Source organism: Macaca thibetana, chromosome 12 (assembly GCF_024542745.1).
Source record: "Macaca thibetana thibetana isolate TM-01 chromosome 12, ASM2454274v1, whole genome shotgun sequence".
Lineage (NCBI taxonomy): Eukaryota > Metazoa > Chordata > Mammalia > Primates > Cercopithecidae > Macaca > Macaca thibetana.
Window position 1 is genome coordinate 64149224 of NC_065589.1, and position 13745 is coordinate 64162968.

The 13745-nt window shown below is 38.8% G+C and overlaps 1 protein-coding gene across 1 annotated transcript in view; it reads left to right on the plus strand.

Moving 5' to 3' along the window:
• Positions 1–13745, plus strand: part of TTN (titin) — a 273451-nt gene that overhangs the window by 68461 nt on the left and 191245 nt on the right. The window contains exons 47-69 of the mRNA XM_050750513.1: positions 783–1061; positions 3058–3621; positions 4129–4410; positions 4511–4789; positions 5226–5504; positions 5601–5879; positions 5997–6284; positions 6400–6678; positions 6771–7052; positions 7147–7425; positions 7535–7813; positions 7915–8193; positions 8319–8606; positions 8740–9018; positions 9164–9445; positions 9543–9821; positions 9940–10218; positions 10331–10609; positions 10712–10999; positions 11246–11524; positions 11739–12020; positions 13067–13345; positions 13464–13745. Coding sequence (XP_050606470.1) covers positions 783–1061; positions 3058–3621; positions 4129–4410; positions 4511–4789; positions 5226–5504; positions 5601–5879; positions 5997–6284; positions 6400–6678; positions 6771–7052; positions 7147–7425; positions 7535–7813; positions 7915–8193; positions 8319–8606; positions 8740–9018; positions 9164–9445; positions 9543–9821; positions 9940–10218; positions 10331–10609; positions 10712–10999; positions 11246–11524; positions 11739–12020; positions 13067–13345; positions 13464–13745 — 6744 coding nt within the window. The remainder of the gene's footprint in view (positions 1–782; positions 1062–3057; positions 3622–4128; positions 4411–4510; positions 4790–5225; positions 5505–5600; positions 5880–5996; positions 6285–6399; positions 6679–6770; positions 7053–7146; positions 7426–7534; positions 7814–7914; positions 8194–8318; positions 8607–8739; positions 9019–9163; positions 9446–9542; positions 9822–9939; positions 10219–10330; positions 10610–10711; positions 11000–11245; positions 11525–11738; positions 12021–13066; positions 13346–13463) is intronic.

Genomic DNA, 13745 nt, shown 5'->3' on the forward strand with positions numbered 1-13745 from the left:
GTTGGATTTTAAGGATGAAATAGATCAAGTGTTAACATTCACTGGATTGTAATGATTTAGCTTGCACCACTTAAATTTTCACTTATCTGCCACTTCCAGAATGTAATTTATTTAGAGTAAGAATGAAATCACAGACATAATCATGGTTATGAACTCAGCTTTTCCCTTACTGCCCTGTTGGGTGCTATGCTATCATATCCATGGTACTACTTATGTTAAAAATAAATCATCTTTTCATATGTTTCATAATACCAATAGAGAAGCTTTTTAGTTTATTTTCATATGAGGATAACTTTCATAATATGTAATAAAAAGTATCAGTGAACATCTAGCCACTGTGAAATCACTGGTCTCGCCCTAGATTCAAAATAACCATGATTAGTTGTCTGTTTCTTCTTTCTATTTATTTTTTGCTGTTGTTTCACTTCATCACTTTATTTAGTATATCATGTTTCTTCACATGATTGTCAGTGTTACCATTCACCATGGTATATTTAAAGAATATATCATGTTGTTATGCATGTAATCCAATAGCATCACATTTTTTTCACAATTCACTGCAGAGCAATGATTGAATATGTTTTTATTTAAAAAAAGCTTATTGTCTTCTTTTGCCTTCAATGATCTTTCTCATTTTCCAGTCACTTGTCTTAAACTGCTGTAATCCATCTCACCAATTTCAACTGTTTTACTCCATTAACAGCAACAAAATTTAGAAGAAAGAGAAAAATGTCATATGCCTGGTAAGGAGGCATGTTAATGGACTCTACTTCCCTTTGCAGCTGCCCCAGTGATCAGGAGGAGAATCGAACCCCTGGAAGTAGCACTGGGCCACCTAGCCAAATTCACCTGTGAGATCCAAAGTGCTCCCAATGTCCGGTTCCAGTGGTTTAAAGCTGGCCGAGAAATTTATGAGAGTGACAAGTGTTCTATTCGATCTTCAAAATATGTCTCCAGCCTTGAAATCCTAAGAACCCAGGTGGTTGACTGCGGCGAGTATACATGCAAAGCTTCCAATGAGTATGGCAGTGTCAGCTGTACAGCCACACTAACTGTGACAGGTAAATGCCATACATTGGCACAGATGTTGTCACTTCATTTCATATTGTTGTCCTTTTTGCTTTTTGTACATGTGTGGGAAATGCTTGTATTACCAACTGGAGAGACCAATAACCAAGACGGTAACATGGTAGGTAGGTATGCAGAGCCTATATGGGATAAGAAATCATTATTTACAGTCATATTTCCACCACTGACCAAAGAAAAAATAATTTATTATTTGAGAACAATGTTAAGTAATCAAATGAGCTCACCTTGGCCCTTCATATAAAACATATCAGGACAGTTTGGTGCTACTAAAAAGAAAAAAAAAAGTCTCAATGTATTTAAAAATTTTTAAATTAAATAACCAATTAAGAGCAGAATTACAAACTTAAAAAAGTCAATGTCTAGTCTAAAATTAAATCCTTATGTAAGACAGGGAACTAGTACAGGACTGAAAACTAGGATTCTCACTCTAGGCATTTTTACTAGTTTAAAAATAAGACGGCTGGGCACGGTGGCTCACGCCTGTAATCCCAGCACTTTGGAAGGCCAAGGCAGGCAGATCACAAGGTCAGGAGATCGAGACAATCCTGGCTAACACAGTGAAACCCCATCTTTACTAAAAATATAAAAAATTAGCCAGGCGTGGTGTCACGCACCTGTAGTCCCAGCTACTCAGGAGGCTGAGGCAGGAGAATTGCTTGAAACCAGGAGGTGGAGGTTGCAGTGAGCCAGGATCACACTGCTGCTCTCCAGCCTGGGCAACATAGTGGGACTCCATCTAAAAAAAAGAAAGAAAGAAAGAAAAAGAAAAAGAAAATAAGACAACTACATAAATATCCTATTCCCAATTTTCTAATTGATACATAGGTTGACTTTCAAATAGTTAATAACACTCATCAAATACTTGAATTCCTTCATTAACCAAAATATTAGCAGCTAGCTTTTCTTCCTTCCTTCCTTCCTTCCTTCCTTCCTTCCTTCCTCTCTATCTTTCTTTCTTTCTTTCCCTCTTCCCAAGAGAAAGTGTGAGTATGAACTATATTTTGAGGACAGGGGTAGAGATGCAGTCAAGCCATACTTGGACTGTCAGGGAAGGCTGTCTCTTGGTCTTCTTTGTCAATGAGAATATCAAGGGGAAGGGCAAATGCAGCACATCTCTTGGACATGAAAACGATCAGGTTCCCTATAGCTTCCTCTTCTCTACAATCCTTTTACATGATCCTAAGAAAAACCCAGGCCCATGATGACCCAACCAATGCTTTTCACTCTGGTCAAAATGTCTCCATAAAACCAAGTGCATGATATTATTCATACTGACACTTTTTGAAGTTTCTTTACTCAAATTAGGTCAATTTAGGAATGCAACTAATATTGAAGCTTCAGATAATAAGAGGAAAGGATAAAGAGGATGACTTAAAAAAATTAAAAAGAGAGGTTCTGAAAGTCTGGCTTCAAGATGCAGAATGTAAAAGGGAAGTTGCTGCTATTAAATATTTTTACAAGTTTGAGTTGGCCTAGAGGATGCATTCATAGTTAAGCCATATAAGAATTTCCAGGCAGTTGATGTGAGGGTTACAAAGACATTACACAACTACTTCAATCTTCTTATCACTTAATATCCCTACTCTTTAGAAGAGTCAAATATATTTTCTTTATCTTCCTTACATAGTCTTCTAATTTGCAGAATTAAAGTATCAGCTCAATAGCTTATCAAATAATTAAACAATCAGCCACTAAAATGGACAAATCTTTAGCAATGTTACTTAATAAAGGAACACTTGTCTTTTCTTTGATAGAGACAAGTAAAGTGATGTCTTGCTCCTTTATAAAGAACACTCTCATCCCTTTCCTTTGACAATCTTTTGTTCTTATTAACGCATTACTCTATTTTAAATTATGGCTCACGTCTATCTAAAGACTTAACTCATCTTTTCTCTGTCTCGGAATATATAATTACAGCAAGTGCTTTGGTGGGGACTAAATGTAATGCTGGAAAAATTTCTTTTGCAGAGGCATATCCACCAACCTTTCTCTCCAGACCTAAGTCCCTTACGACTTTTGTGGGTAAGGCAGCCAAGTTCCTCTGCACAGTGACAGGGACTCCTGTGATAGAAACCATTTGGCAGAAAGATGGTGCTGCACTCTCACCTTCACCTAACCGGAAGATTTCTGACGCAGAAAACAAACACATTTTAGAACTCTCAAACCTTACCATTCAAGATAGAGGAGTTTATTCTTGTAAGGCTTCTAACAAATTTGGAGCAGACATCTGCCAAGCAGAGTTGGTCATCATTGATAAGCCATGTTTCATTAAAGAATTAGAGCCTGTGCAATCTGCTATCAATAAGAAGGTCCACCTTGAGTGCCAAGTAGATGAAGACAGAAAAGTCACAGTTACGTGGAACAAAGATGGGCAAAAACTCCCCCCAGGGAAAGATTATAAGATCTGTTTTGAAGATAAAATAGCAACACTTGAGATTCCTCTGGCCAAACTGAGAGATTCAGGAACCTATGTCTGTATAGCTTCAAATGAGGCTGGAAGCAGCTCCTGTTCAGCCACAGTCACTGTCAGAGGTAAGAAACATGTGAATGTATTTCCAGTCCTTTCTCTGCAAGGAATCCTCGGTAGAAAAACTGTTGGCAAACAATTCAGTCAGTACACTTTGTTATTAAAATAATGCCATTCAGCAAACATTATGGTTTGGGAAAGTCCTGGCATTGTTTGATTTTATGTTTTTAATCCTCTTCAAAGTTCACTTACTTTTGTTCTTCTAAATTGTCTGCTATTAACAAAGCTTGCTTAAAATTTCTTCTAAGAAAAAATTCCAAGTGTCTGGGAAATTCCTAACTATCTTCTTTTATAAAATTGTTCTTTGTGTAGGTAGTCTGTTTATTGTTATTTTATTTTAAACCAAGAGACTGGGAAAGTGTCTTAGAATGATAGGAACCTGTTAAATGCACCACAACTTTTTCAGAAATTTTATGTGTGTTGGGTCTCTTTGTTGTATATGTCTACTTTTCTTTTGTGGAGTTTATGTTTCAGATATCTTCTCCTTTTTCTTTTTTGTAAACTTCATGTAGAACCACCATCCTTCGTGAAGAAGGTGGATCCCTCTTATTTAATGCTGCCAGGTGAATCAGCACGCCTCCATTGCAAGCTGAAAGGCTCACCTGTGATCCAGGTTACTTGGTTTAAAAATAACAAAGAACTCAGTGAAAGTAACACAGTCCGAATGTATTTTGTCAATTCTGAGGCCATACTTGATATTACGGATGTAAAAGTTGAAGACAGTGGGAGTTACTCATGTGAAGCCGTGAATGACGTTGGCAGTGATAGCTGCAGTACTGAAATAGTTATCAAAGGTTTGTTTACTGACTTTCCATGCAGTATTTTTCTGAGAAAAGATTTCCCTTTCAATTATTTATTACTCATTACTTACACAATGCTTTCATGCTTTTGTAGAACCTCCTTCTTTCATCAAAACTCTTGAGCCTGCGGACATAGTGAGAGGAACAAATGCTCTACTTCAGTGTGAAATCTCAGGCACTGGACCATTTGAAATTAGCTGGTTCAAAGATAAGAAACAAATTCGAAGTAGTAAAAAATACAGATTGTTTTCTCAGAAGTCTCTTGTGTGTCTGGAGATCTTTTCTTTTAATAGCGCAGATGTTGGTGACTATGAATGTGTTGTTGCTAATGAAGTTGGCAAGTGTGGCTGCAGGGCAACACACTTACTCAAAGGTTAGTGCTTGAAAAGCTAATGTCTCTTTGACAAATTGTCAAAATAGCTTTCTTACCCCAAGGAAGAAAAACTGATACTTTTTTCTCTTGTCCTATCCTTTAAATTTGTTTTGTCTTGGTTTGACCTGGGACCTTGGGAACAAAGTCAATAACTTTCGCCTGGTCTTTTTCCTGAGACCAGTGTAAATATCTATTATCTGATACCAAAAGGGAATTACATAATAAGCCATTTTGTCAGCTGACGAACATGTATCGTCTATGCCTCTGTCTCTTGGATGGAATTATAATTATTCTTAACTTTTATTTCTTCTTCTAATTAACACTGTGAAATACTATTGGGACAAGATAAATATAATCTTGATAAAACTCTTAATATAGATGGTGTTGAAAGTGTTTGGGAATTGATATGTTTTATGTGCTCTCTTTCCTTAATTAGAACCTCCAACCTTTGTAAAGAAAGTAGATGATTTTATTGCACTAGCAGGACAAACTGTTACCCTGCAAGCTGCTGTGAGAGGGTCAGAACCCATTTCTGTCACATGGATGAAAGGACAAGAGGTCATTAGAGAAGACGGAAAAATCAAAATGAGCTTTTCCAACGGTGTTGCAGTCTTGATAATCCCTGATGTTCAGATTAGTTTTGGAGGCAAATACACGTGCCTGGCTGAAAATGAAGCTGGAAGCCAAACATCTGTTGGGGAATTAATAGTTAAAGGTTTGTGTAGGAACATTTAAACCTCAAATTGCTACTTAGATTTAAAGTGAAACCCTAATATGCATTTAGGATCCTAACTATTTCATACCATCGTAGAACCTGCCAAAATCATTGAGCGAGCAGAACTGATCCAGGTGACAGCAGGAGATCCCGCCACACTGGAGTACACAGTGGCAGGCACGCCAGAACTGAAACCCAAATGGTACAAAGATGGGAGACCCTTGGTCGCCAGTAAAAAATACCGAATAAGTTTTAAAAACAATGTTGCTCAGCTCAAATTTTATTCAGCTGAGCTGCACGATAGTGGCCAATACACATTTGAGATTTCCAATGAAGTGGGCAGCAGCTCCTGTGAGACTACATTCACTGTATTAGGTTAGTATTTTTAGAAAATGATGCTGCATATGCATTTGAAACCCAACAAATGGCCTAAAGTCAATCACTGAGCACTTTTCTATATTGACCATTTCTCCCTTCTTGTGCCACAAACAGATCGAGACATTGCTCCATTTTTTACCAAACCCTTGCGCAACGTGGATAGTGTTGTTAATGGTACCTGCAGACTGGACTGCAAAATTGCAGGCTCCCTTCCCATGAGGGTGTCCTGGTTTAAGGATGGCAAAGAAATAACTTCTTCTGACAGATACAGGATAGCATTTGTGGAAGGCACAGCCTCTTTGGAGATCATCAGAGTAGACATGAACGATGCAGGCAATTTCACTTGTCGAGCCACAAATTCCGTGGGAAGCAAAGACAGCAGTGGAGCCCTGATTGTGCAAGGTTGGCTGGAGACTTTGCATTTTATCCTTATTAAAGATTATGTTCAAATTAAGTTGTCTTCCCTTAGATCAGACCTCTTAACCCTTTGAAATTCTTTCTTATACCCCTTCTTCAGAACCACCCAGTTTTGTAATTAAACCCGGCTCAAAGGATGTTCTGCCTGGCTCAGCAGTCTGCCTGAAGAGCACTTTCCAAGGATCTACTCCTCTCACAATCAGATGGTTTAAGGGCAACAAAGAGCTGGTTTCTGGTGGAAGCTGCTATATCACCAAAGAAGCTTTAGAGAGTTCCCTGGAACTTTATGCAGTAAAAACCTCTGATTCAGGCACATACACATGTAAAGTCAGCAATGTCGCTGGAGGCGTGGAGTGCAGTGCAAACTTGTTTGTAAAAGGTTTGCATTGTTTTCTTGACATCTCTGTGCTACCCTTGTTATACATTCTCTCCTCTTTCTCACATTTCTTAATAAATTCCTTCCTTCCACAGAACCTGCCACATTTGTTGAAAAGTTAGAGCCATCACAGCTGTTAAAGAAGGGAGATGCCACCCAGCTAGCCTGCAAAGTAACTGGTACCCCTCCAATTAAAATAACATGGTTTGCAAATGATAGAGAAATTAAGGAGAGCAGCAAACACAGAATGTCTTTCGTGGAGTCTGCTGCAGTTCTAAAACTGACAGATGTTGGCATCGAAGACAGTGGTGAATATATGTGTGAGGCCCAGAATGAGGCTGGCAGTGACCACTGCAGTAGCATTATAATAGTCAAAGGTTTGTGTTCACTTTGCCTCTTGTGTTGCCAAAGTTATGGCCCATGGCACAGACCCCTCCTCCCTTAATGCAAATCATTCCTTTTTTACTGTAGAGTCACCTTACTTTACCAAGGAATTTAAACCAATTGAAGTCTTAAAGGAGTACGATGTCATGTTGCTGGCTGAGGTGGCAGGCACTCCTCCCTTTGAGATCACTTGGTTCAAAGACAACACAACCCTGCGAAGTGGTAGAAAGTTTAAGACCTTCATTCAGGATCATCTGGTTAGCCTGCAGATCCTCAAGTTTGTAGCTGCAGATGCTGGTGAATACCAGTGTCGGGTGACCAATGAGGTGGGCAGTAGCATCTGCAGTGCCAGGGTGACTTTAAGAGGTTAGTGTTGGTTCCAGTGATGGACTGGCTCTGCTGAAGAGTCAATTCTTTTTTTTAAGCCAGTTTTACTTTAGGGATAATATTGATTGAGAATTAATTCTTCTGTTAGAACCCCCATCCTTCATAAAGAAGATCGAGAGTACCAGCTCCCTCCGAGGAGGCACAGCTGCCTTCCAGGCCACGCTGAAGGGCTCCTTGCCAATTACGGTGACTTGGCTAAAAGACAACGATGAAATCACTGAAGATGATAATATAAGAATGACCTTTGAGAACAATGTGGCCAGTTTGTACCTCAGTGGCATTGAAGTCAAGCATGATGGGAAATATGTCTGTCAGGCCAAAAATGATGCAGGAATACAAAGATGTTCTGCATTACTCTCAGTAAAAGGTTGGTTCAGAAAGTTTGCCTTGGATTTGAGGAAGAAATGCAGATGTAAGCCTTTCAGCAGGGTAATGCACAACCCACATCTATCCCTTTGTTTTCTACAGAACCTGCAACAATCACCGAGGAAGCTGTGTCTATAGATGTCACCCATGGAGACCCAGCCACTTTGCAGGTTAAATTTTCAGGGACTAAGGAGATTACAGCCAAATGGTTTAAAGATGGCCAAGAACTGACCCTGGGCTCAAAATATAAAATCAGTGTTACTGATACAGTCTCAATACTGAAGATTATTTCTACAGAAAAGAAAGATAGTGGAGAATATACTTTCGAGGTCCAAAATGATGTTGGGAGAAGCAGCTGCAAGGCTAGAATTAATGTATTAGGTTGGTATTGTTCTTCTATAGGGAGGATTGGGCATCTCCATGCTCCTTCTTCCCTTAAAATCAAAAAAAAATACAAGTTAGTAGATTGACCTTTTTTTTTGTTTGTTTGCTTTTTCATTGAATAGATCTTATCATACCTCCTTCATTCACCAAAAAGCTGAAGAAAATGGACAGCATTAAAGGCTCTTTCATTGACTTAGAATGTATAGTGGCTGGGTCACATCCCATAAGCATCCAGTGGTTCAAAGATGACCAAGAAATATCAGCTAGTGAAAAGTACAAATTCTCTTTTCATGACAATACTGCCTTCTTGGAAATCAGTCAACTGGAAGGTACCGACAGCGGGACATACACTTGTTCTGCCACCAATAAGGCAGGGCACAACCAGTGCAGTGGGCATCTGACAGTCAAAGGTTGGCAAATTTTACTTCCACTTATCAAGAACTTACAAAATATTTTTCTTTCATTTCTCAATTTTTACCTTTATTGCTAAGTTATAAAATAAAACTTCCTCTTTTCTTTTGCTTCTTGTTTCTTTCACCCCAGAACCCCCTTATTTTGTGGAAAAGCCACAGTCACAAGATGTCAATCCCAACACAAGGGTTCAGTTAAAGGCTCTTGTGGGTGGCACTGCACCCATGACAATAAAGTGGTTTAAAGATAACAAAGAGCTACACTCAGGAGCAGCCCGCTCGGTTTGGAAGGACGACACCTCTACCATTCTAGAGCTCTTTGCAGCCAAAGCTACCGATTCCGGAACCTACATTTGCCAACTAAGCAATGATGTTGGCACAGCAACCAGTAAAGTCACTCTCTTTGTAAAAGGTCTGGTCTCTACATCTCCTCACTTTCTTGCTTGTCTAAATTTTCTTGCCTGGGGGTGGGGAGGGAAAAACGCTTAAGAAAGCAGTTTTGCCCAGTGACCTGTTTTTAAAAATATTGAACATCACAATTCTTTTTCCATCTTTAGAACCTCCTCAATTCATTAAGAAGCCCAGTCCAGTCTTAGTGCTGAGGAATGGACAGTCAACAACATTTGAATGCCAAATAACAGGCACTCCTGAAATCCGAGTGTCTTGGTATCTAGACGGGAATGAAATAACAGCCATTCAGAAGCATGGCATTTCCTTCATTGATGGTTTAGCCACTTTCCAGATTTCTAGTGCCAGGGTAGAAAATAGTGGGACTTATGTCTGTGAAGCTCGAAATGATGCGGGCACGGCGAGCTGCAGCATTGAACTCAAAGTGAAAGGTTTGTGAATGGAATCTATTCTCCATTTTGGCTGTGCTGCCTGATAGGTTTGGGGTCTTCCCTTAAGTAAGCTACTGTCTTCCTTTTGAATCTTTAGAACCCCCCACCTTTATCAGAGAGCTGAAGCCTGTGGAGGTAGTAAAAGATAGTGACGTGGAGCTGGAATGTGAAGTTACAGGAACACCTCCGTTTGAAGTCACTTGGCTGAAGAATAACAAGGAAATTCGAAGCAGCAAAAAATACACATTGACCGACAGAGTGTCTGTGTTTAGCCTCCATATAACCAAGTGTGACCCTTCAGACACTGGGGAATACCAGTGCATTGTATCCAATGAAGGTGGCAGCTGCTCTTGCAGTGCTAGAGTTGCCCTGAAAGGTCAGTTTTACAAGAAGGAGCCTACCAAATAAAAATTCTGTAAGGCTTTTTAATCTTATGATTATGGGTAGGAGTTACAATATGTCTCTTCTTTTCACACTCTTTTATTTAACCACAGAACCACCATCGTTTATTAAGAAGATAGAAAATACCACTACTGTTTTGAAAACTTCTGCCACCTTTCAGAGTATCGTGGCAGGTTCTCCTCCTATTTCTATAACCTGGCTAAAGGATGATCAGATTCTTGATGAAGATGATAACATCTATATTTCATTTGTGGACAGTGTGGCCACACTTCAAATCAGAAGTGTGGATAATGGGCACAGTGGGAGATATACGTGTCAAGCCAAGAATGAGTCAGGAGTTGAGAGGTGTTATGCTTTCCTTTTAGTACAAGGTTTGTAAGCTATTCTCTTTCAAAGATAGTCTACAGAGACAGTTTCATGAGCAGACATTATTTCTAGTGGAGTTATCAATGTAACTCATCCACATTTTCATTTCTACTACAGAACCAGCTCAAATCATAGAGAAAGCTAAATCAGTTGATGTTACGGAGAAAGATCCCGTGACTTTGGAATGTGTTGTGGCTGGAACACCAGAACTCAAAGTGAAATGGCTTAAAGATGGGAAACAAATAGTTCCCAGTAGATACTTTTCAATGAGTTTTGAAAACAACGTGGCCAGTTTTAGGATTCAGTCAGTAATGACACAGGACAGTGGTCAGTATACTTTCAAGGTGGAAAATGACTTTGGAAGCAGTAGCTGTGATGCCTACCTAAGAGTGCTAGGTTTGTATCTTTACCCCAGTCAACTTCCCTTATTTATAGTATGTCCTTTATAAACAAATAACAAGAAATTAATGGATGTGTTTTGCTGTTTGCATTGGACAGATCAAAATATTCCTCCATCATTCACCAAAAAATTAACCAAAATGGATAAAGTTCTGGGCTCTTCTATTCACATGGAGTGCAAGGTTTCTGGTTCACTTCCCATTAGTGCTCAGTGGTTTAAGGATGGAAAAGAAATATCCACAAGTGCAAAATACAGACTTGTATGCCATGAGAGATCTGTGTCTCTGGAAGTTAATAATCTGGAATTAGAAGATACTGCAAATTACACATGCAAAGTGTCAAATGTAGCAGGAGATGATGCATGCAGTGGCATCTTAACTGTGAAAGGTTAGAATTTCTTTACCTCTTCTTGGTTCTTCTTTGTGAATGGTTCTTAAATGTATCACTCTTACCTTTGTATCCTTTAGAGCTAAAATCTCTATGATTCTGGTTCTTTAGACACATATTCGTTGTGTTCAAGAAATATTTAGCCATTGCCTCTTTTCAAGAGTGTTTTCTTAAATGTCCATAAAACTGTCACAATAATTCAACTGCAAGCAACTTAATTAAATATATCTCTCTCAAAATCTATAGAACCACCAAGCTTCCTAGTGAAACCTGAGCGACAACAAGCCATACCTGATTCTACAGTGGAATTCAAGGCAGTACTAAAAGGAACACCACCATTTAAAATAAAATGGTTTAAGGATGATGTGGAACTTGTCTCAGGTCCTAAATGTTTCATTGGCTTGGAAGGGTCGACTAGCTTCTTAAATCTCTACTCAGTGGATGCTTCTAAGACTGGACAGTATACTTGCCACGTTACCAATGATGTTGGTAGCGACTCTTGTACTACAATGTTACTTGTGACAGGTGTGCAAGTTTGATTGCTTTTATGTTTCTGTCTGACTGTGTCTATGGTTCTCTATATTCAGTTACAATGTCTCTAAACAATCAAGAAAACAGTATTCTTTCTAACATAGTAGACAGTATTTGCTCATGTTTTTCTCTTCCCTATGTATTACCTAATTTAACTATTGTTATTTATTTCTGTTCCCTCATACTCTCCTCTTTCCTGACTCTTTAGAACCACCAAAGTTTGTAAAGAAATTAGAAGCATCCAAAATTGTGAAAGCAGGTGACTCTTCACGACTTGAATGCAAGATAGCTGGATCCCCAGAAATCAGAGTTGTATGGTTCCGAAATGAACATGAACTTCCAGCCAGTGATAAGTACAGAATGACTTTCATTGACTCAGTGGCCGTCCTACAGATGAACAATCTCAGTACTGAGGACAGTGGAGATTTCATTTGTGAGGCTCAGAATCCTGCTGGCAGCACAAGCTGCAGTACCAAGGTTATAGTAAAAGGTAGACATCTTGTTCTTATGTTTCTCATTAAATGAAAACCGTCTTCTCCCCTGGGTATTATAGCTCTTTATTCATTTACTATCATTTTAGTTTCCATTTGAGATCATAGAATATTTTTCTGAGCTAGTATTATTTCCCTTTTTAGATGTTTTTCCTTCTTGAATTGTGCTTACATGTAACTAGTCATCATGAAATATTTTTCTGTTATTCCAGTGTCATAATTCTGATTACCTCAACACATTTGCCAAACATCAAACGTGATGTTTCAAAACTGCACACAAGAAAACGAAGTAGGCATTTTAAAATTAGTCTTTGCCTTCAATCAACTTACAGATATATCATTCTCACTATAATCTATATCATTAACAACAAGCACTATTTACTATATCTATGCAAAGTGAGAGCAATACAGGTTTTAAACTTATGTTTAAAACAGGACAATCATATTTTTTCCTTCTCTCTCAAGAATCACTTCCTATCTTTTAAAAATTATATGACTATACCTTGGTACAAACAGTACCCATATTTTTTTGCTGCAATTTTCCTGTGCTTTTTTTTTTTGTCACAAAGGCCAAGTTTGTCTTGTGGCAAGACAGTTATTGCAGTAATCATTTGCTGAAATGGAAGACTTAGATCACAGATGTTGTGATGACTTCCAGGTGTCTGTTACAGAACATATACAAAAAAAATCATCCTTGAAATTAGAATTCCATACTTCGTGCAAATCCTATTTATTGCTATACTTGCGTATTTACAATTTTTGTATCAATCTTTGTAGCCTAAGATACATCAGTAAGGGGGAGTAGACAGAATGTTGAACTTTTCAGTAACAACATCTAGGATCTATCTGGGTTCTCGGCCCATCTAGCTGGTTATCTTGTGAAGGTGAATGACTTCTGAGGCTGTTATCCCATGGAGTGATAGTGCTGGACTCTACTTACCCATTAGAATATCCTAACCTTTTCTTCCAATTTAAAGACAAATAAAAAACTTTCATTCTGTGAAATTCAGTAGCCCAATTCATGAGAAATTCTTGTTTTTTACAGAGCCACCTGTTTTTAGCAGCTTCCCTCCAGTAGTAGAAACCCTTAAAAATGCTGAAGTCAGTCTTGAATGTGAACTTTCGGGAACACCACCGTTTGAGGTGGTGTGGTACAAAGACAAGCGGCAACTCAGAAGCAGCAAGAAATACAAAATTGCATCCAAAAACTTCCACACAAGTATTCACATTCTCAATGTGGACAGTTCAGACATCGGTGAATACCACTGCAAAGCACAGAATGAAGTGGGAAGTGATACTTGCGTTTGTACTGTAAAATTGAAAGGTAAATATAGTTCATTCACATGGCAGAAATGTCATAAATGTGCAAAATCCCATTTTTTTCACTCTCACATGATCTGGACAATCTTTTCAAAAATCTCCATCCATCTTTTCCTGTCCAGAACCACCAAGATTTGTCTCCAAACTGCACAGCCTCACCGTGGTAGCTGGAGAGCCTGCTGAATTACAAGCATCCATAGAAGGCGCCCAGCCTATTTTTGTCCAGTGGCTTAAAGAGAAGGAAGAAGTGATTAGAGAAAGTGAAAACATCAGGATTACATTTGTGGAAAATGTTGCAACTCTGCAGTTTGCGAAAGCAGAGCCAGCTAATGCTGGAAAGTATATCTGCCAAATCAAGAATGATGGTGGAATGAGGGAGAACATGGCCACACTGACCGTCTTAG